The sequence below is a fragment of the Girardinichthys multiradiatus genome, chromosome 19, assembly GCF_021462225.1.
Source record: "Girardinichthys multiradiatus isolate DD_20200921_A chromosome 19, DD_fGirMul_XY1, whole genome shotgun sequence".
NCBI classification, from domain to species: Eukaryota; Metazoa; Chordata; class Actinopteri; order Cyprinodontiformes; family Goodeidae; genus Girardinichthys; species Girardinichthys multiradiatus.
The window spans coordinates 31,868,841-31,891,300 of NC_061811.1; the positions used below are offsets into that span (position 1 = coordinate 31,868,841).

General features: G+C 38.3%; 1 protein-coding gene across 1 annotated transcript in view; it reads left to right on the forward strand.

Annotated features, from left to right (window-relative positions):
• The window catches only part of LOC124855314 (M1-specific T cell receptor beta chain-like), a 29,720-nt gene extending 8,438 nt beyond the window's left edge, over positions 1-21,282 (forward strand). The window contains exons 3-7 of the mRNA XM_047345069.1: positions 17,992-18,034; positions 18,923-19,270; positions 19,359-19,388; positions 19,503-19,609; positions 20,101-21,282. Coding sequence (XP_047201025.1) covers positions 17,992-18,034; positions 18,923-19,270; positions 19,359-19,388; positions 19,503-19,609; positions 20,101-20,127 — 555 coding nt within the window. The 3' untranslated portion in view covers positions 20,128-21,282. The remainder of the gene's footprint in view (positions 1-17,991; positions 18,035-18,922; positions 19,271-19,358; positions 19,389-19,502; positions 19,610-20,100) is intronic.
• The last annotated feature ends 1,178 nt before the right edge of the window (positions 21,283-22,460 follow it).

Below are 22,460 nucleotides of genomic sequence, written 5' to 3' on the forward strand. Positions count from 1 at the left end.
ACCGGGCCCTGTATAAGCAGGCCTGGAACAAACAGGCCAAGGAGTGAAAAGAAGCTACAGTGAAAAGCTAAAGAAAAGCTTCTTACGTGGAGACGCTGCTGCTGTTCAGAATTGTTTGAAAAACCTGACTGTCTACAGGGGACCTTCCCCCAACTCTGATCAGAATCCTTGTCTGGAAAATCAATTGAATGGCTTCTACTGCAGGTATGAAAAGCAGCAGTACACACGTCAATCCAACTCCTCCATATCCCATTCAGACACAAATTCTTGCCATACACCAACCACCCCTTTACCTTCAGACCCCCTGCCTGCACTTAGGATCTCAGAGGAAGATGTAAATAGGCTCTTTCAACACCTGAAAACAAAGACGGCCTCAGGACCTGATAATGTATCCCCATCATACCTGAGACCCTGTGCCGTCCAATTGGCACCCATCTTTACTGAGATCTATCTGGAGTAACTGGAACTGTGTGAGGTTCCCTCCTGTTTCAAATGCTCCACTCATCCCAGTACCCAAGAAACCCACAGTCACAGGATTGAATGACTACAGGCCTGTCACCCTGACGTCTGTGGGCAGGAAATCCTTTGACTGACTGGTGTTGAAGCACCTGAAGGACATCACAATCCCCTGCTGCACCAACTGCAGTTTGCCTACCGGGCAGTCAACGTGGGACTACACTTGATCCTGCAACACCTCGACCACCCAGGGATGTACACCAGGATCCTGTTTGTGGACTTCAGCTCAGTCTTCAACACTATTAACCCAGACATCCTCCACAAAAAACTCACCCAGCTCAAAGTCCCGGCCTCCACCTGTCAGTGGATCACCAGCTTCCTAAAGGACCGGCAGGAGCCTCCCCCAAGAGGAGTGTTCTCTCCCCACTTCTCTTCTCCCTCTACACAAATGACTGAACCTTAGTGGACCCCTCTTTGCAGATGACACCACTGTTATTGGACCGATCCAGGACAGTGATGAGTCTGCATACAGACAGGAGGTGGATTGGCTGGTATACTGTTGTGGTCAAAACCACATGGAACTTAATCCACTCAAGACTGTGGAGATGATGGTGGACTTCTGCAGAACACCACCCCCACACACCCCCTTCACCATCCTCAACAACCACTTCTGGTTCCTAGGAACCACCATTTCTCGAAACCTGAGATAGTCTTCACACAGACAATGTTCAAAAGAAGACCCCGCAGAGACTGTACTTCCTGAGGCAACTCAAGCAGCATAACCTTCCACAGGAGCTGCTGGTCATCTTCTACACTGCCATAATTCAGTCTGTCCTGTCTTCGTCCATCTCAGTGTGGTTTGGCTCATCCACAAAACAGGACAGGTCCAGACTGCAACGAATAATCAGGTCTGCAGAGAGAATCATCAGGGCTGACCTTCCTTTCTATCAGTGACGATTGCTCTAAGACTGCAAGGGAAGCTCAGCTTCCCCTAAATGTCAAAAAATAAGTGATCAAATATATACTGTTGTGTGTACATGTCATTGACTAAATATGTGCTACAAAGCACTCAACTTTTGTTCAGAATCAGATTCTTATCAATGGTAACGACGTGGCTTTCCTCTCACTCATTCCCGCAGCTTCACAGTGCTTTAAACAGTGAGTTTAATAGCGTTGCAAAAATGCTGGGCTTTGTCCCGCCCATCGGACGCTCAGCGTCTCTGGGGGTCTATGGGGCTGTGGGCTGGCCTCGGCTGGCCCGGACGCTCAGCTTCTGCATGATGATTGGATGATCTGTCTGAGGCTGAATCCCTTTTTGATTGACAGCGAAATGAGCGAATCAGCGATCTTGAAATTGAGCTTCCCCTCCTTGAAAGACCAGCATCCGCCACTGCTTTCTATCCAGGATTTATACAGGTCTAGGTTCAGGAAAAGGGCCGCTAAAATCTCTGCAGACCCCCCACACCCTGCACACAAACTGTTTAGGCTTTTACCTTCAGGTTGGCACTACAGAGGGCAGTCTGCTAAAACCAGCCACCTACCCACAGACTGTTTCTCTGATGAACACTTGACAGTCAGAGTTCCAAAAGAACACCATGCATACTTGGACTGATTTCACATTATATTCCATTGTAAAGTCAATTGCATGTCAGTTGTGTATATATGTACATTTGAAAAGATATTTTTTATTTCCACTGCAATATATACAAAGAAAATCCTCACTGAGAGCAAGTGTACCAGAGTTAAATTCCTTGTTTGTTTGTACAAACTTGGCAATAAAGCTGATTCTGAAAAAAGAAAAAGAACATAATTTCCTGTCCCTCCTTCAAAGTAGAGAGACAGTTGCCTCCTGGCATTCAACATGAAGCCATCTCTCATCTTCATCACTGTCACTTTCTGGATTAAAGGTATTACTACTATTTTTTTTTTTATCAAAGCAGCATTTTGAAACTACATAGGTACATATGTAGATGAGGAGAAACATTTGCATTTTCATTGTCATTCCTTGGAGTTCCATTTTTATAGGTGATTTATTTAGGTCATATAACTATAAAGCTTCAATCTTTTCACAGGAGTCTACCTCAGTAAAGAAAAGGAAGTATTTCAGTCTCCAGCTGAGGTTCTGAGCCAACCAAACAGTAAAGTCAACCTGACCTTCACTCATAAAATCCCGAGCTATGATACTATTCTCTGGTATCAGCGTTCTCCAGGAGACACTTCCCTGAATCTGATCGGGTACGTGTACTTTAAAAGCCCCACTGTGGAGTCAGCATTTGAAGGCCACTTTAAAGTGAGCGGAGATGGACAGAAGACGGCTTATCTTCACATCCTAAACCTGAGACACCCTGAAGATGGTGGGGAATATTTTGGAGCCGCACGTATTTATGCACAGTATTAAAGAGAGTGACTCTCCCATACAAAAACCTTCAGAGTAATCCAGCTGATAGCTGCACCACAACAGGATACCACAAACACATGACATTATGTGAAAGCTGAGGAAAAAGAGCAGTTATGAATATAAATAGCAACCTAAAGTCAGTTGAAAGGATAGTACATTTGTTCATTATTTTTTAATCATCTGGATTTTCAAGTGCTTCATGCAATGTTTTCTTTTTACAAACATGTTGCTGTTATTTACTGTTCTTCTCCCAGGCATCCAACATTTCTGCACTCACACGTTTAATTGAAGGTGTATATATACATAAATATTTAGATTACATAACTGATGATGTTCTCTCCATAGTACCATATATTTAGCAGCTTGAAATTAAATTAAGTGTAATTAAAATTAGGGTTGTTATTTAACAATTAAGTTTTGCCTATTTTTTTATGGCACAAAACAACTGGTTGCTCAGAAAACAGTTTTATACATACATCCATTTTCTAAGCTGTTACAGTCACTGAACTCTGTTTAGCAGAAGCCATACCCAGCCTCACTGGCTGTGCTGTACAGGTCCTTCTCAAAATATTAGTATATTGTGATGAAGTTCATTATTTTCCATAATGTCATGATGAAAATTTAACAGTCATATATTTTAGATTCATTGCACACTAACTGAAATATTTCAGGTCTTTTATTGTCTTAATACGGATGATTTTGGCATACAGCTCATGAAAACCCAAAATTCCTATCTCACAAAATTAGCATATTTCATCTGACCAATAAAAGAAAAGTGTTTTTAATACAAAAAACGTCAACCTTCAAATAATCATGTACAGTTATGCACTCAATACTTGGTCGGGAATCCTTTTGCAGAAATGACTGCTTCAATGCGGCGTGGCATGGAGGCAATCAGCCTGTGGCACTGCTGAGGTCTTATGGAGGCCCAGGATGCTTCGATAGCGGCCTTTAGCTCATCCAGAGTGTTGGGTCTTGAGTCTATCAACGTTCTCTTCACAATATCCCACAGATTCTCTATGGGGTTCAGGTCAGGAGAGTTGGCAGGCCAATTGAGCACAGTGATACCATGGTCAGTAAACCATTTACCAGTGGTTTTGAAAAAACCCTATCTGATGAAATTTACCTCCTGTTTGTAAACTCATTTTATTTTTCGTTAATTTTAAAGATCCCACAGAATTACCAATAATATGGATGTGATTCCTAAGACAAAGTTAAACAAAAACATTTATTAATGGTGTTACCCCACTTGTCTTGGAACCAACTAGATTATTATTTGTAGCAAAGGCTGGAAGAATTCTAACATTTTTCTCTATAAGAGGCGATAGCCTGTATGTTTGATGACAAAGCACAATACAGCAGGATTAGCTGGCCAACAGGTGGAGTCACTGCATACTTTGTTAAATTTATCATGAGGATTTGGGAATGAATCAACCAAACATATTTAATCACCGTGCATCTGTTTTGTGAAAATACAGTTTCCTCATGTCAGTATCCAACAATGTTAGATACATTCAATGATAACATTGCTAGACACTGATGTGAGGAAACTGCAATTCATGCAATCCTTTGCATTTTTCTTTCTAATAAAGATGTTTTTTCCTCAATCACCAGATTGAGTCCTTACATAACTTGCTTCAGAAAATGTTTTCTCTTTTAACCTTTCTCTGCAATATAAATACTTTTTTTTTAAAATATCAAATAAGTTAATTTTCATTTGTCCATAAAAGTTCAGTCATCGAATAATTCTTATTCATTAACTACCTCACCTAGCAACTCAAATGAAATTTATTTTATTTGAAGATGATGGTTCAGTCAGTGTTTTTCTCATTCATCATCTGCAATGTGTGCTAGTATGATTATGGGGGTTGCGTTATGAATGAATATATATAAACTCAGTAAAAGTTAAATACCGTGGTTGAGAAAGTTTGTGTTGTAGCAAGAATTTCTGTTTGTATTTAGTTAGTAACTAGTAAGAGCAAGACTGTCTGAAAAATAACGCTCCTTCAGTGCATTACTACACATTTGACACTGTAGTGTACATAATTTGGACACAAGTTAAGCCGAGTTGCCGTGAATTTTGAGTTCAAAAATTCTGCCTGATGAGCGCCCTCTCATTCACACACCATGTATGAAGAACGTGTGCCCCTGTTACAGGATCAACACAGTAAACAGTGACCCAACAATAACATTACTTGATCTTATGCAGCGCTACAGAAATGCTTTATTCATTTCGGCATGCACGATGCTTCAAGAGATAATGTAGTTTTGAATTATCTGACCACTTAGGAGGACTCATAGACCATGGAACATTCTATCCCAGACAGTCGGTTGATTCTTAAATATGAAATAAATAAAACGAGACGGTGATATGGCAAAAGTAATGTAACCTGTCCTGATGCAGTTAAAAACTGTGAATTCTGCACTATTGACCAGGACTTTTCAGAATCTGAGTACATCAAAGCCACACACATACTTCAAAGACAGGACAGCCCTTGATGCTCTGCAGTAATCAATATTCCCTTCATTTCCTCACCTGAATCAGTATATCTGGCACGAGAGAAAACAGAGGAACAGCTTAACGATGACGATTCTGAGTTGAGAAATGGATTGTGCATGGTATTGTCTCATTGTCAATCTCAAAAAAGTGATTAAGTACATTTTGAGAATTTATTGAAATTGTATTGCTTTATTTATCTTTTAGCTGTTAAACCTTCTGCTCAGAAATGTTGATTAAATTGTATCAAAATAAAATAAATGAAAATTGTAACATCAGTATTATTGGCTAAAACCATATAGTTTTATTGATTTGGAACACCTTGATCAATGCCTACGTAAAAAACAAAATACGAACAAATACTATTTACCACATACAAATTTGAAATTTGGAATGGCCACAAACCGCAATAAACAAACGTATTTCACTTCATGTAAGTATATAAGTATAAATTGTAAAACCCTTGTCTAATGTATGAGTTGTGGATATGGCAGCCCTTCCTGTCTCTGCATGTGACCTCCTGTTTTCTTTGTGTTCAGCCGATCATTGCGCCAGCTGTTTCACTCAGCTCAGGACCACTCATCAGTAACATGCTTGTCACAGTCATTTTTATGTCACTGTTAGTGTCATCAGGTGGGTGCAGATCTGGATCTAATCAAAGAATTCATTATATATTCATTATATATATTTGTTTATCTGATCATGAAAACATATTCAAACTCTCCTCTATGTCCTGCAGGTTTTTCTGTTACAGTGCTTCAGTCTGCAGATCAGATTTTTCTCTCGGGGGCTGCAGCAACGTTGGAGTGCAGAGTGGGCACGGGGTATTCCATGAGCAGCTTCGTCATGCTTTGGTACCGACAGTTCCACCATGGAGCTCAAATAGACCTTCTCCTCACAGAATATGAAACAAACGCTGGGCGCTACAAGGCATCAATTGAAGCTGCAAAAAACAAGTTTTCTCTTAACATTCCAGAGCTCAATGTGAATGACAGCAGCACCTACTACTGTGCTGCCAGACACAGTGATGCATGCAGACCAATCACTCATACAAATAACAAGGCTGTCTGTGACAAAGTCAGGAAGGAGCTGTGGCTTGTTTGATAGTAAAACTCACATCTATCATCCTGCAAAAATGTTGCATGTTAAAATTACAGTTTATATTTTGTAATAATGTGAGATGCAACAAATGATTTACATGATAGGTTGTATATCCTAATACTGTTCACTGATGGTCTCGCTTTGTCAAACAAGAACTCAAGTCAAAAGCTCTTTCAGTTCTAGGGTTTTATGCATCAGGATATAGTAAAAAAATATCTGCTTGTAACCACATTCTAAAGTTGCTTAAATCTAACCTAAAGTGTGCAGAAACATGTATAACTGCAGCTGTATTTGAGATCAGTGTCCTGTTGCATGACACAGTATTAGCTAAGCTTCATCTGTCACACATACAAACTTAGATTTCACTCAAGAATAAGAATAAATATTATAACCTGAGTAAATATGAAATGAGTTCTCAAATGATTCTCAAATGATTATCTAAATTATTGAAGCTTGGATTTCTTTAAGTTAGGTCCTGTAAAGTTAATATCTTCAATAGTTTAGATCCTTGTATTAGAAGAATGTCACATCACTGTCAGCTTGTTAGAATGAAAATAAGTTCTCGAAGTGGTGGATGAGTAACAGCTAGCCACATGTACACCAGTTGTTTCAGCTAGCTTTAGCGATATAAATCACATATATATGAAAATGGACATTGCAGCGGGCTAGAAGGCTATGCTAACAGACATAGACACTCTACAATTTCAGAACTGAGCGTTATGGCATTTGGTACTGTTTTGTCCGACCAAACAATATCCACGTTTCTACACTATATTGCCAAAAGTATTTGTCTGTCTACTTCTACATATACATGAACTTTGATGATATCGTATTCTAAATCTATGAGGTCTATTACGTTGCCACCGTTGCCAGACGTAGCAACTATAACTATTCTGTAATCATCTTCCTCAAGGTTTAGGAGTGTTCATAGCTAGATGAGAGTACCAGAACTGCAGCCTCCACTCTAATTCATGTAAAAGGTGTTCAGGAAGGTTGAGGTCAGGACTCTGTGCAGGTCAAGCTTCTCCACTCCACACCAAACTTTATGCACCTGCAGCCATGGAGGTGATTGGCATACCAGAATTCATTAATTTTGAGGTGTGACCCAATACTTTTGCCAATATAGTGTAACTCTATAGAAAGGATGTAAGAACGTTTGTGGGTTATTCAAATGCCACTTTGAAAACCTCTTTTATTTATGCTACCATATTCATTTTAGCAAGAAGACACATTCACCTGGAATTCCTTTTAAACAAACCACATTTAGTATTTTTAATTTTACTGCCATAAACTTTAACATTTGGCGTTCTCAGTTAGACCTGTAGAGTCTAGCATGGGGCTGTTGGATATTTTGTATTTTCTTTGAGTACTGTCAGTTTGACTGTGACCTTGACAGTCAGACATTGCAATGACATCCTATCCTGGGGAGATTATTAAGTGTCTTACGGTTTCACTTGTGATTATTAACATTTTGTTTTGGAAATGGCATTATGACATTTCCCAGACTGATGGGCATCAACAGTGTTTGTTACATACAAACACAATAGCCATGGTGTTCCTAAGTGGCCTTTGCCTGTTCCACCCAGGAAAGCATGGTTTATATCTGTTTACTCCTATGCGGACCAAACACACTTGGTATGTAACTGAAAACCATAAACTCCCTTTCGTTATCAAAGTGTACATAAATAGTTGATTGTCTCATTTGTTACACATATTGACCCTGCTGTGACTTGGTGACCTGTTCAAGGTATACCCCACATTTAGCCCACTGACTCCGTGAAATATGCCAAAAACAGATGCCATCAGTGGTACTCTGATGTATGACACATTTTCAATTCAATTCAATTCAGTTTTATTTATATAGCGCCAATTCACAACACGTCGTCTCAAGGCACTTTAAATTTGTATTTACAACAATATCAACATCAACAGAAAACATTGTAATATACATCCTGTAAAATGTCAGCTTATTCCACCTCCAAACAAAGAAAAACAAAAAATTGTCCATTTTGTACTTCATTTAACGCTACAAAGTTCCTGTTTCTTGAAGTTACAAAAAATCTGGACAATTAAACAATGCTGCTTCCTGAAAAATAGAATATGTTTCAAAGTGGATGTCATTCCATCGGTATTTGTTGAACACAGTAACACATGCTTTTGTTTCCTGGAAGGAAAAACTTCCAGCAAGTTCAAAGTTTCAGGTCCTCTTCACTTCGCTGAGCTGAGCAGTCTCCTCCATTTTCAGAAGCGTCCTGTTTTTTGTTTTTTGTTTAGTTTTTTTTTTAAACATCCATATTTACCGTTCCAATAATAGATAACACATCTAAAAAAAATGTACATCAGAAAACCTCAAACTATACACAGAGACGTGGAAAAATATCTTTGGATTGCGCGTGTTGAAAAGGTAGATCCTGCCAGTAAATAACAGTCAAAACTAAGATGGCACAAACTAAACCTGCAGCTGAAGGAGGGAGCTCGTGGGAGAGGAAGGTGTCTCAACTAAATCGATTAACTCACTTTAACTAGTTCATCTATTTTTGTTCGGTCACTTTAACCAACTTCCTGTAAAACCTGTGACCGGGTCAAAGCACAAACCTTCAACAGGTCAGATTCTCCTCGCTTATAAAAAATGCCTTGCTAAAAGATGAAACACAAACTTTAAGGAAAATTTAAAAGCATTCGGAAAATGACATGTGTTGTAAATGTGTTGCAAATGGTAAAAACCAACCAAATCAGCGTTGACCTATGGGACACAAAAATACAACCAGGTCTCATCTCTTTGTGCTAGAATGGGCCTATAAAAAGCAGGTGTGATAGGTATTTCTCAAGTATTTACAATTCATATTCACAGAAGACATATGAGACGTCTAATACTGCAGTACCATTTGTTTTTTTTAAATACGGATTATGATGTTCAGTTACAATCGAAAGCATAGAGGTAAGAATTATTGCTCCAATCTGCATAACATTATTAGTAAACTGTGTGCTTATAGCTCTCAATGACTTAAGAATGAGGTGCATTCAAAGGCTAAGGAAAAAGAAATAAACTAAACATACTGTTGTAAAGGCATTGAATCTCTAGTAAGGCTGTAAAGATGAAGGAATATTGCATCCACCTTTTTTCCCCGCCAGAAACAAAGAAGCTTCTTGGTAAAGAGCAGCCACAGCCAGCTGTACCTTAGTCCTGTTCTGTAGCCCGGCTGTGGCGCTGAATACTGCCCCACAGCTCTAGGTTGGCCACCCAAACAGACCCACACAGCCATGTTGTCTTTGTGCTTTCAAGGCTCTGACTTGCACAAAGTAGTCTCTGTGGCTCATTTCTTTTATTGCAGTACAATGCCATATTACCACGCACTGTACCCAGTCTACTGTGTAATCATTTATGCTCTCTTTTGCAGGGGAATATCTACTGTCTGGTCCTGGTCCAGCCCAGGCCTTCCCAGCTGAAAGAGTCCGCTACAGGTCCTCAGCAATACTTCTGATCAGGTCCCATTGGGAGTCTGCTCATTCCCATAGGGTTCATGCCCATTTGGCCTTGCATCTGAACCATCTGCCCTGCTGCTGAGCCACTGACCGGCCCAGGTCCACTCATTGTGGCGTTCATCATCATGGGTCCAAATTGGCCCTGGTTGGATGGCTGTGGGAACTGTTGCTGAGGATACGGGCTATTGCATGGCATTCCTCCCTGTGGCCAGCCTTTGTCTCCAGATGGGTACATGTGGCCACCCTGGGGATTCCCCTGCCTAACAGCCATCATGGTGTTATGAGGAGGACCGCTCATTCGGCTTTGCATCATGTTTCCTGGCGGACCGCTACCGGGAGCCATGAAAGTTGAGTCCCCCTGCTGGTTCATCCCGTAGTTACTTCCATAGTTGAAACCCTGCTGTCCAGGCTGATTAAAGGGGGGCACTCCCATGGGGTTTCCATGCCCCCTGGTGCTGTGACATGAGGAGGAGGGCTGAAGCCTCCTGCTGCTGCTGCATTAGCATCATCATCCTTTGCCTCCTCATCATGTTGTGCCTGTTGTGCTGAGCTATCATCTGGGCATTCATGGAACCAGGCTGACCACTCATTCCTGCTGCATGGCTGAGCGCATGGCAGGGCTTCTTCCAGGGATATTTTCCATTTTCATGCCTTGTCGTGCCTGGTTCATAAACTGCTGTCCCTGTAGTCGCTGCTGCAGCTGCAGACAGAGAGGCTTGGTGGCAGTCATCATGCGAGGTCTCTGCATGTTTGCACGGGGGTAACCCATGGCCCCCATGCTTGCCATGCCAGGGAAGCCTCCTGCCTGGCCCATCTGGTTATACAGTTCTAATTTTGTTTGCAGTGCATGGAAATAAATCTAAAATAGTAACAACTTTTATTATAAATTAATTGTTCACACAACAGCTTAACCAAAACTGTTAATAGGCGAGAACTGGATGGACAAGTACCATGTTGGATTTGAGGATTCCTTAAAACACGGCATGTGATTCGTGAGACCTTTACATTATTTGTGGAAAACAATATGATTTTTATAAGTTTTCTACGATAATAAAGCAAGTCTCAGTTGGTGAACATATTCTTTTAGTTACTGACACCTTGTTTCATGAGCTGGATGTATAATTATGCCGGTTACAGTGGTTCTGATAAAAAGCTTTTGCTGCAGTTGCAGCTTGCTGCCCTCTAGGTGTCTGCTGCTTAGCAAACGAGATCATTAAAGTTTCTGTTGGAAGAAGTGAAAGGGATCAGTCATTATTTCAGCATCATCATCTGTAGCAGCAAAGGCTGAAGCTGAAGAATTTATTTTGTAATTATATAATGAATGTAGCAAAGAATTTGGTCCTATTCACTGTGATAATCTGCACAGGTAAGAACATCTATATTAAGTTATTGAACTTCTTTCGGATTTTTTTAGATTAATCTTTTTTTTTTTTTTGCAGGTGTTTCCATTGGTCTTATAATTGATCAGCCTCCATCTTTACTGACTGAAGATGGGGAGCAGGCTGTGGACTTAAAATGTGAACAAGATGATGAGCTATATCCAAACATGTACTGGTACAGACAAATAAGCGGTAGAATGGAATTGGTGGCATATTCTGTTGGTAAAGATATTTCAACCATTGAAGCTCCCTTCAACAAGTCCAAATACTCCATGTTGCGTCCATCGATGCTGAGCACCACCTTGCAGGTTCACCGTGTTGAGGCTGGAGACTCTGCTGTGTATTATTGTGCTTCAAGCAAAGCACAGAGCTTCAGGAAGCATCGATAGCTATACAAAAACCTCCAGAGAAAACCTCTATTAATGTGGAATCAAAATATGAAAGAAAAAAAAAAAGAGTACAAAATCAATAATTTATACACGTACTTCTGTCATGTTTCTCCAGCACCACAAAGCAGATCAGATAAGACAGCAGGTGTCAACTCAAGGAACATTCTAACATCCAGTTTTATTCTCCACAAAAGTTTCCCATCTGTGTCTCTTTAATTTCTTCATGTGCTGTTTAGCTTTGGTTCTTTGTTCAGGTCGACAAGGTGAGGAAGATCAACAGGCTATCCCACAGGGACCTCTTCTGGTTTCATGTGTAATTACACCCAAAGAAAATTGTTTGTGCTTCTCAAGACTACAAAGAATGCCTTATAAAATAATCTGAATTATATAAATAATATAGTAAGGATTGTTCAGAAGTATCTTAAGCTTAAACATAAAGTTTAAATGTAAAAACATGCTTTTCATGTATGAAAGTATTTCTGTAGAAAGCACTAAAGTAAAGAAGTACTGATTTTAAAAGCATTTTTGTTTTGTGCAAAGGAGGGTAATAGAAAATATCATTTAAAGTTCATCATAAAAATACACCTCTAAAACATTAAAGTGCTAACTCATAAAAAAGTCATGAAATAAATGATGTTTTTATTAAATAAACCTGACAAAAAATCCAGTAGAATGTGTTAGGTACAGTAAAGACAGATTGATAAAAATTGTGTGTAATTTATGATCAGTCATCCAGGAGAGATATATAAAGAAGCACAAAAACAGATGTTTTACTCTAATAATTCCTCATCATTAAATGTCTGTTCAGTGTCTCTCAGTGTTTCCAGTTGTATGCTAGTGTAGATTCTCTGTCATCCAGGACATGAAAATCAAAAGAGCTTGACTAGAAGGCAAATTGGCTTCTCTTGTTTCTTTAAACATTTGCATTTGAAGAAACCAGAGAAGAAGTCATGTTGTCTTCTACTTAACACTTACAATTATGTTTAGCTTTATTATGGTCTTCACAGGCCATCTGAAATAACTAGAGAATTTTTCATGCTGGATTTCAGCAAAATACTGTTCATAAAAAGCAAGTTTGTTAAAAAGCAAAGTTGTTTTTTATATTGAACTTCTGGTTTACAAGATTTCAGGTGGACAGAAAGTCAATGGATAAAATAAATATTAATTACGGGTTGACACAAAGAAGCGAGTTTAAGGGGGATTTATTGGTAAACACTTTGCTGAACGAGAAACTTTTAACACATTCCCACGTATATTTAAAAGAATTTTCAGCCAGTAAAACCAAATTTTTACATTCCAGGAGCAAGCAGTTCTTATACCATTGAGCCAGAATATGACTCTTATGATCCACGTCCATGACGGGTAATTCAGAAGCAGCAGCTAAAACAAACAGTGATGAGAATGATGACTACTCTCAGAACTTAAACCGGTATGAATCTATTTAAATACCTGTAAGATGTTTTTATTTGATTTAAAATATGTTGAACACATATAAATGCTGTATTCTGCTGCTTTTGGCCCAACTATGTGGTATGCCAACATATCAAACGCTCTACACGGTGCAGAGCGGAGGGCCTAATTTTGTGACTCAGAATCAGGTGCTGCATTTAAAGTTCGCTCGTTGAGTCGCTACAACACACCTCGCTCTTCATTTTAAAAATAAAAAGATGGTTTTGGTCATGTGTCATGTGCAGTCATGGTGGGTGATGGTGGTTCATGTGGACCCATCATCTGTCTGCCTGCCTGCCGTTCATTCATGGCAGTTGTTGTGGATGGTGCTGTTTTTTTGTACATCCCAGTAGTGTTTAGTTGGTACTCGCTGGAATATTTTGTTGTGTTGTCCCTGCTTGTACGATGGACTTAGGTGACCATGCTTCTTGGCGGTTCAAACTATAAGCCTTTGACACATCACTGTGAGTTATACAAAAGGGTGGGATGGCCTTAACACCCAAAGCCTCAACCATTTGCTCTTCCTTTTCTATGTATATTTGAGGCTAATTCCAGTTCATGTAATGGTTTCTAGCAATCCACCTTAAAATATATCTTATTTATTTGACTGTCATTATTTACATTCTGTGGTTTAGTTGGGTAACTGTCAATTGCAGTTTTATATTATGTTGCCTAGTTTGGCCAGGTCTCCCTCGGAAAAAAAGGTTTTAAATCTAAAAAGAGAATTTCCATGGTGAATGAAGGTCAAATAAAACAAATTAAATAAATGGCTAAAACCTGACAATCAAATCTGCCCATTCCAGTCCACCCTGGTCCATTTTATAGTCCACTTCTATCAGGTTTTCATAGCCAAATTATCCAGAGACCTATCATGGTGCAAGTCAACAATTAAGACAATCCAAGAAACACAATTAGTCGTACTTTAAGTTTATCAGCTAAACTTAGCACCGCTCTGTTCTGTAGACTAATACTCTGATGTCCCCTAATCTGATTCTAAGAACAAAAAATATGGTTTAGTTTAAAATAGTGAATGAGTAGAAAGATTGACCGTGCCAGTTTGCCTTATAGAGGGTGAACTGTATGTCCCCTGAGTTTGATTTATTTAGAGTCTTTGTCTGGCCAATTTGTTTGATTTTAAGATTTTAATTATGCTTTCAAACACTATCTGTACGTTGCACTTGTACCAAAACCTTCTATCTTTGATCTCCTCACACAATACAGATTATCATTTGTGGAAAAAAACTTGAAAGCCATCTTTAAATTGATTTTCTAAATGATACATCTACTGGTATTCCATGGTTTCCATGAAATTGCTTATGCATGAAATAACCACATGGATGTTGTTTTTCTTCTTATCTTTATGAAATTATGATTTATCAGTATTGTGAAGCATTAAAGGAATAAATGAGGATGATCAAAGAGTGGATTATCAAAGTCTTAAAAAGACACAAGTCATGGGGAATGTGCTGTGTGAAAGGACAGTACACCTCTCTAAATGTTTCTTCAGTGTTCCTAGACTGTATTAGATTATTGTTCTCTTTTAAAACAATTCAGATTGATGTCTAATGTTTAAATTAACATCAGTTAATAATCCCAGGTTTTCAGAAGCCTATTTCAATCTCTCAACTGTCATTATTTTTAAGGAAAATGGGTTATATCTGTCATTGGACTTCTTTTCTCTCTGCTGACTGATTGGCTGAAGAGCCGTGACCAGCAGAGATGTCACTTCCTGCCAGTGGCTCCAAACTAACAAAAACAAACAGCAGCTTCCTCCTCTCTGTTCTGCCTTCTTTTCTTAGCTGTCACAGAAATAGCAGCAGCCAGCTACAGCCGTCAGTCAGCCCGACCTCCACAGCTGCTCCCACAGAGACACACAGAGATGGAGGCTGAGATATGGAGAGGCTGGCTGGGGGAGGCAGAGAGGGGGGAGAGACAGAAGCACCAGGTTTTTGTGTGATGCTTTTTCATCGTGGGGACAGGGGGCCACGGTGATACAATCCTATAGAGCCGCCGTACAAAAACCTCCTCCCATTAACATCCATTATGTAGACGGCTGAGTGGATCTCAGAACGCCTCAGAGAGCAGGAAAATGAATCATCTGCAGGTGGGCAGGATGGTGGCACAGCTAGGGATTAAAATCTGATTTAATATATAGAATCTGTATCAGAAACATGTTTTATAAAGAGATGTTTGAGTTCATATGTGGAGCATTTGGATCATGTGTTTCTCATCTTCATAAATCACAACTTCTTTAAACATTATGAAGCTCATCCTGCATGTTTAACCCTACCTGATAATCTGTGTTATTAGAGTATGTCTGAAGAAGAAGATTCTGGAAAGTTTTTGGACTTTTTAGTCAAGGAGACGTTCAGTGTGACACTGGAAATGAAGCTTACTTTGGAAAAGGAACAAAACTCACAGTTTTGGGTAAGTTGAACTTCTCCCATGTTTAGTTGATATGATTAGATTTAAATTTAATTAAAAGGTAAAATGGAAATAAAGAAAAAACATTTTGAATTTAAATGTTCTGATGTATTGACCTGAGGTTAGAGCACTGTGACCAACACTAACCCTGCTTACTTTGGCCGAGGAACCAAACTGACAGTTTTAGGTAAATATTTCACTTTAATACAGAGTTTTGATGGATGTAACTTTAATTAGACCCTCTGTACAGACATATTTGTGTCTGTAAAGGTCTTTGTAATGGTAATTCTAGTAGAAAAAGAGGTTCATGTTCAGTATTGCTGCACTGTGACAATGATGAAGCTTACTTTGGAAAAGGAACCAAACTCACAGTTTTGGGTAAGTTGGACTTCTCTCATGTTCAGTTCCCTGTGTTACAATTAAACTAAACAGTTTAGTAAAATTAAGGGAAAATCTGTTAAGTTTAAAGTTCTGATATATTGAGCTGAACTCACAGCACTGTGACCTACACCGAACCTGCCTACTTTGGCCGAGGAACCAAACTGACAGTTTTAGGTAAATATTGAACTTTATTACAGAGTTTTGATGGATGTCACTTTGTTTAAAGGGTCAGTAGTGACAGAAGAGTCTGTGAATACTTCATAAACATAAATCTGAGAGGCTAACAGGTTCGTGTTCAGTATTACTGCACCGTGACAATGCCAACGAAGCTTACTTTGGAAAAGGAACAAAACTAACAGTTTTAGGTAAGTAAGAGATGGACTCCAGTGAAACAGATTTACCAGCTTTGATACCACAGTATCACATAGACAGTAACAAGCTATGCTGGTATTTATATTTGAAGTCCAACTCAGCACTTTTTGACATTAAGCTGAAGCGCTGTGCCAATAATGAAGCTTATTTCGGCCAGGGGACAAAACTGACTGTTCTGGGTGAGTAAGGCATCAAAACCTCTCCTCACTGACTCACATATTATAAAGCAAATAGAAATAACACTTTTTGTTGATGTAACATAAAATAAAGATCAGGAAATAGTAATGCAACAAATATGCATCTTAGATTGAAAGAAGGTTTAAAATATTAGTCAGATGAGATGAAGAGTTGAATCTATTTCCAAAGTAGGTACCAGTTTGGGTTGTTCTGAGCACTGATCTGCTGCACTGTGACTCTGGTTCCAATGAAGCTTACTTTGGAACAGGAACTAAATTAACTGTTATAGGTAAGAAACCTCAATTAAGTGCTGTTGTTCAAGTGGTTCTATATCCCTGTGAAATGCAAATTCTGATGTTGAACTAAAGTCATTTGACAGAACAAAGTCAGGAAAGTTAGAGTAAAGAAAATAGGCTTCTTACGCTGTGGTTTGTAGCTATGTGATACTTTGTGAAAAATTTGCTTAAAACAAAAGCTCAATTTAAAGAAAACTACCAAAAAAAAGCTGATGTAAAACCATCAACGCGTAGTTTTGAGTAGTGATTGTCTACACTGTGACTCTGGTTATGAAGCCTTCTTCGGCGCTGGAACAAAGTTAACTGTTTTAGGTAAGACACATTCTGTATAAACTCAGCAATAGTTAGGGATCACAACAAATATAGAAATCTGTTTGGCTGAAAATAATATGTATAAAAAACAAATGATTGGGAGCTGTGTAAAGTTTCAGCTCTGTGCTTTTGACATGAAGCGCTAACACTGTGTCAGTACGAAGCTTACTTTGGTCAGGGGACCAAACTCACTGTTCTTGGTGAGTAAAACATCCAAGATCCTTCTTGCGAATCTGCAGGTATGAGAAGCAAAACATACAACTGGTAACATGTCTCTTATACTGAGATGTGTGTGATGTGATGTGTGTATCAAAACCCATCTTATTTCAATCAGCTTCTGTTGTTTAATGTGATTGAAAGCTGGATTTATTCCTCTCCCAAAGGCTCACCTTGGAAGAGATACAAAATGAACTGTTTATTCAGTGTTGCATGGAAATTAAGTCTGAATTCTGCACCTATTTCAACTCATAATAAATCTAAGTTTTTAAACGACAAAGAAAGAGATAGTTGAAGTATTTACAGAGTGTCAGAGAAAGACAGAGGCAGCAGGAAGAGTTTTTGCTAGAGTCTGGAGTCTCTGTGCTCCTACAACGAAGCTTACTTTGGAGCTGGAACTAAACTCACTGTTTTAGGTAAGAAAACGTATCAAGTGAAGTCTTAGTTTTGTATTTGGATTGGAAGCAATATTTAAAATATATAATTACATATTGGTAATTAACTAAGTGTGCCAGGTGAAATTAAGTACAATCAAAAATGCCTTCATGCCAGCAGAAGATCTGTCGTAGTTCGTGCAGCTCCAAAACATTTGGCTCAAAGCCCAAATTATTAGTCTCTAAGTCAGGTCTTATCAGCTCTGTGAAACACTGTGACTCTCCAGTCTGAAGCTTACTTTGGAGCTGGAACTAAACTCACCGTTTTAGGTAAGGAAGCCAAACATATTAATGATAAACTTAACCTGGTGTGGTGGAAAACAGTTCTTATGTCACCTAGAAAATATTCTGATGGGGGAAAGACAAGACATTTAGGCTATGAAGCCTTTGTTTAGTAGTTTTGTGATCAGAAGTTGTTTAGTTCATGTGTAAAAGAGCTCAAAGACAGTCGCAGCTTTCAGAGGTTTTTTCTGCAGCTGTTTATCAGTGTGAACAACTTCGATCCTGCTTACTTTGGCAGAGGCACCAAAGTCACTATTTTAGGTAAGAAAGATGATCGGAAAACATATTTACATTTGCAAATGTATACAAATCAGAATGATTAATTAATAAATTGTATACGTTTTTATATTTGCTTACATAAGTAGAAAATAATCAATTTCAGCACAAAAAGGTATCATTTTCATCTACACCAGTGTTAGTTAATCTTCTTTGAATATTTTGCTTGTTAGTCCATGAAATCCTACCATTTTGCCTGTTAACAAAACAGCATTGATTTCATTTATTTCTGATAGATTTAAAGTCCAAAAGGTGCGAAGGAAAATGTCTAAACAAAGTTTGAAAATAAATCACCAGAGTGAGATAAATTCTGCCTGTGTCAGGGTCCTGTATCATTTATTAAACATAAAGGAGTTCTCAGAGTGCGGTGAGTTTTTTACATGTGAATGAGTGCTGTGCTCTGGCTCTTATCCTGCTTATTTTGGAGAAGGAACCAAACTCACAGTTCTTGGTAAGATCGCAGAAAATAAAATATTAAAAGACCTATTTCTATGTAGAAAGCAAGTAATGATTTTTGAAAAACTGCAATTTGATGAGTGACTTTCAGATTTTGTCATGCAGCTGAAATTGTTTTATCCCATCTTTCATAAACAGAACCAGGAAAATCAGTCACTCCACCAACAAATGTGACCATTTTTCAACCATCATCTTATGAGTGCAGAGACCAAAAGAACCAAAACGGGCAAAGGTGGAAGACCCTGGTCTGTGTTGCCTCTGGTTTCTACCCAGATCATGTCAGTGTATCCTGGCAGCTCAATGAAAAGGTCATCACTGATGGTGTGGCAACTGACCCCGCCGCCAAGAAGGATAAAACTTCAAGAGATTACACCATCACCAGCAGGCTGAGGGTCCTTGCAAAGGAATGGTTCAAACCCGAGAATCGATTCTCGTGCCTCGTCACATTCTTTGATGGAAAAGAAAACCAAATCAAAACAGCAAATATTTCATGTAAGTTACTTTAGGAAAACAAACCTTCTAAAGTGATTTTATGTCATAGTGTAATATGTCTCATGGTTTTATCTTTTTTGTCTTTCAGCAACTGAAACCGATAAAGGCATGACACGAGGTGAATAAATCCCTTTATTTTACATTGTGCTCAAAAAACATTATTTGGTCAAATCTAGTGTTAACAAATCAAGCATTATTCTCCACACCCTAATTTTTCCTAAACTCCCCACAGAGAACTACCTGAAGATCACCCAGAACGCCAAACTCTCCTACGGTGTCCTGATCGTGAAGAGCTGCATCTACGGAGCATTCATCTGCTTTCTGGTGTGGAAGCTTCAGGTACATTGAACAAAGTCTACAGCTTTTCAAAACTGCCCATTTATAAATTGTTATTAGCGGTCCCTGTTACAGAACCAGATGTGAGTTTAAAACTAGAACATATTTATTCATGCAACCCAACTGCATGTTGCAACAAGATTAGGTTTACAGCAGGATACAAGTGGGAGCAACGATGAATAAGACAGGGCAAAGGCAGGTCTGCAAACACAAGAAGAATAAAAACTGTACTTGCATAAACTATTTATAAAAAATATAATATATGTATATATATATATATATATATAAAAGGATCTAATTATACTAGACTCATATATAGCACTCATGTGTGTGTGTAAAATTTATAGTTACAGTACATGGGCACTAAATTCAGCTTCAAAAGTGTTTTGTATGGCTATGTAATCTTTTATGGCTTCTGGTTTTGGTGTTTCATCCCATTATTATTACAAAACTTTCACTCCTACATGATAATGAATATTTTCTTTGCTTTGCAGAGTTCACCAAGAAAACAGAGCAAGTGAGAGCGGAAATGAAGCCTGAAGCAGCCCATAATATTCAGGAGAAACGTTTTTAGCTTCTGTAAATGCAATTTGTGCAAATGGCAGATAGATATGTGTATTTCTATTGATTTACATTTAAATGACCTGATCAAATTTTTCAAGAACTAATAACATTATCTTTCTTGCTAAAGTGTAAAAGCTTGGATTTTTTACTTTACTGTCTTTGTTTTTATTAACCACTCCACACTTAATCATTTTTTTTTCTCAATAAAGACATATAAAAAAATGTTTTCATCATAGTGATGGTTTTACTTTTTATTCTCTTCTCATCACTTGTTCCAGAGAAAACGGCTTACTTATGTGTCTGTTTTCTGAGAAATTAGCTCCTTTTTCTCAGCATAAAGTTGTAATGTCTCAACTCAGGAAATTGTAATACGCTGGTTTAACTGAGTCATAATGGGATTTATCAGTTTAAAAAAGTTAGTTTTTTATTTTTTCATTTTCTGAGTACTTACCAATATTTATCTTTTCTTAACTTATTTTATATATAAATTTTATAATTAAAATAAATTACCAACTCAAGTTTAACTTTAGGTTTATTCAGTTTTCAACTTTGCATAAAGAGATGGTTGTTACGGTTTCCATTCTCTGTGTTGGTGGAACATTGTCAGTATGAGTCTGCCACAAGAGAACAGGAAGTGAGCGTTTTCATCTGTGCAGAAAAGAAGGTCAGAGCTGCTGGGGAGGAAGACGGAGCGAGACGTGAAAGCTGCAGAGAAGCAGAGAGTGACAACAGAGGACAGGATGTGGTCACAGAGCAGCCTGCAGCTCCATCTCTCTGCTGAGAAACGACGGAGATGTAACCTTCAACCTTTACCGCAACCTCCGGCTCTCTGAGTGCACCTGCAGCCCCTACATTCACACTGTTGATCTCAGAGCAAACAGCTGCCACAGACTCCATTTATATGTCAACTGAAGCTAAAAACTGAACATGTGTCTTTATGTGTTATATAACAAACAACAAACAACAGCTGTGTGTGAGGATTTGGGGCAAAAGTTGGGAATGAATTTATTTATTTTACTTTACTATTTTCATATATTTGTATTTGTTTGAGTTAAGAATTACATACCTGTAAGAAACAATAAACAAAACACTACGTATTGTGCACAACCGTCTTTCTGCATTTGGCTTTTTCTGTGACATGTTTTCAGTGGGAGTAAACTGCACAGGAAGCATCTGTTCCACTCAGTTTCTTTTAAAAACATGTTTGTTCTGATCTGTGTAAGGAAAACAGGCAACAATATCTGGGAGGCAGCAACAGACCCAAGCTTTCTACAAAATCTGTTGTTCAATTATATTATTTCTTCTAAAAAACGTCAACATCATCAAAAACATTGTCAAAATAAAAATATTTAACAGCGAGAAACACTACGACCTTATGAGGATTATATTACAGATCATCATATTGCAAAATATTCTAATTTTGGTTACAGTGCCTTACAAAAAAATTCATTGCCCTCCAACTTTTTTACTTATTGTCATGTTAGATCTTCGAATGTTAATGTAGTTATTCTGATTTACAATAGAATAGAATAGAACAGAATATAATATAATTAACTCTTGTATGCTCAGACATCCCAGAGGTTTTGTTTATAGGTTGGCAGGGACAATGCATGATTGCTAGATGATAGTGGCAGCATCATTCTATGGGGATGCTTTTCTTCAGCAGGGACAGGAAAGATGAACAAGAAATCACTGTTACAGGCTGCAAAAGACGGGGTCAGACTGTAACCCTAAGAATAAAGCATTAGGGTGGCCCAGTCAAAGTCCAAAATTAAATCCAATTGAGAATGTGAGACAAGACTTTAAAATTGATGTTTGCAGATGGTCTCCATCTAAGCTGCCTGAGCCCAAGCTATTTAACAAAAAGAAGAGACTAAAACTTTCAGTATGTAGATGTGCAAAGCTGGTAGAGACATAACCCAGATGACCTGCAGCATGTCATTGCAGCAAAAGGTGGTTCAACAAAGTATTGACCCAGGGGGGCTGACCAAAATAAGACTATTCTGATTTCTATTTGTAGAAAATGTTTAAAACTACGCTTAAGTATGTACTACTTTGTGTTAGTCTGCTGCATAAAATCCTATACAATACATTTATGGTTTGTGGATCTACAGGACCAAATATAGAAAGGTTCAATGGGCATGAATACTTTTGAAGGCACTCTAGATATAGAGAATTATAAATCAATATGCAGTTTGGTATGTGTCACTAACATAAAATTATAAATGTGTTTAAGCATGTAAATACTAACAAAATTTCCAATAATACATTTTTTAATAGTTTTAAATTT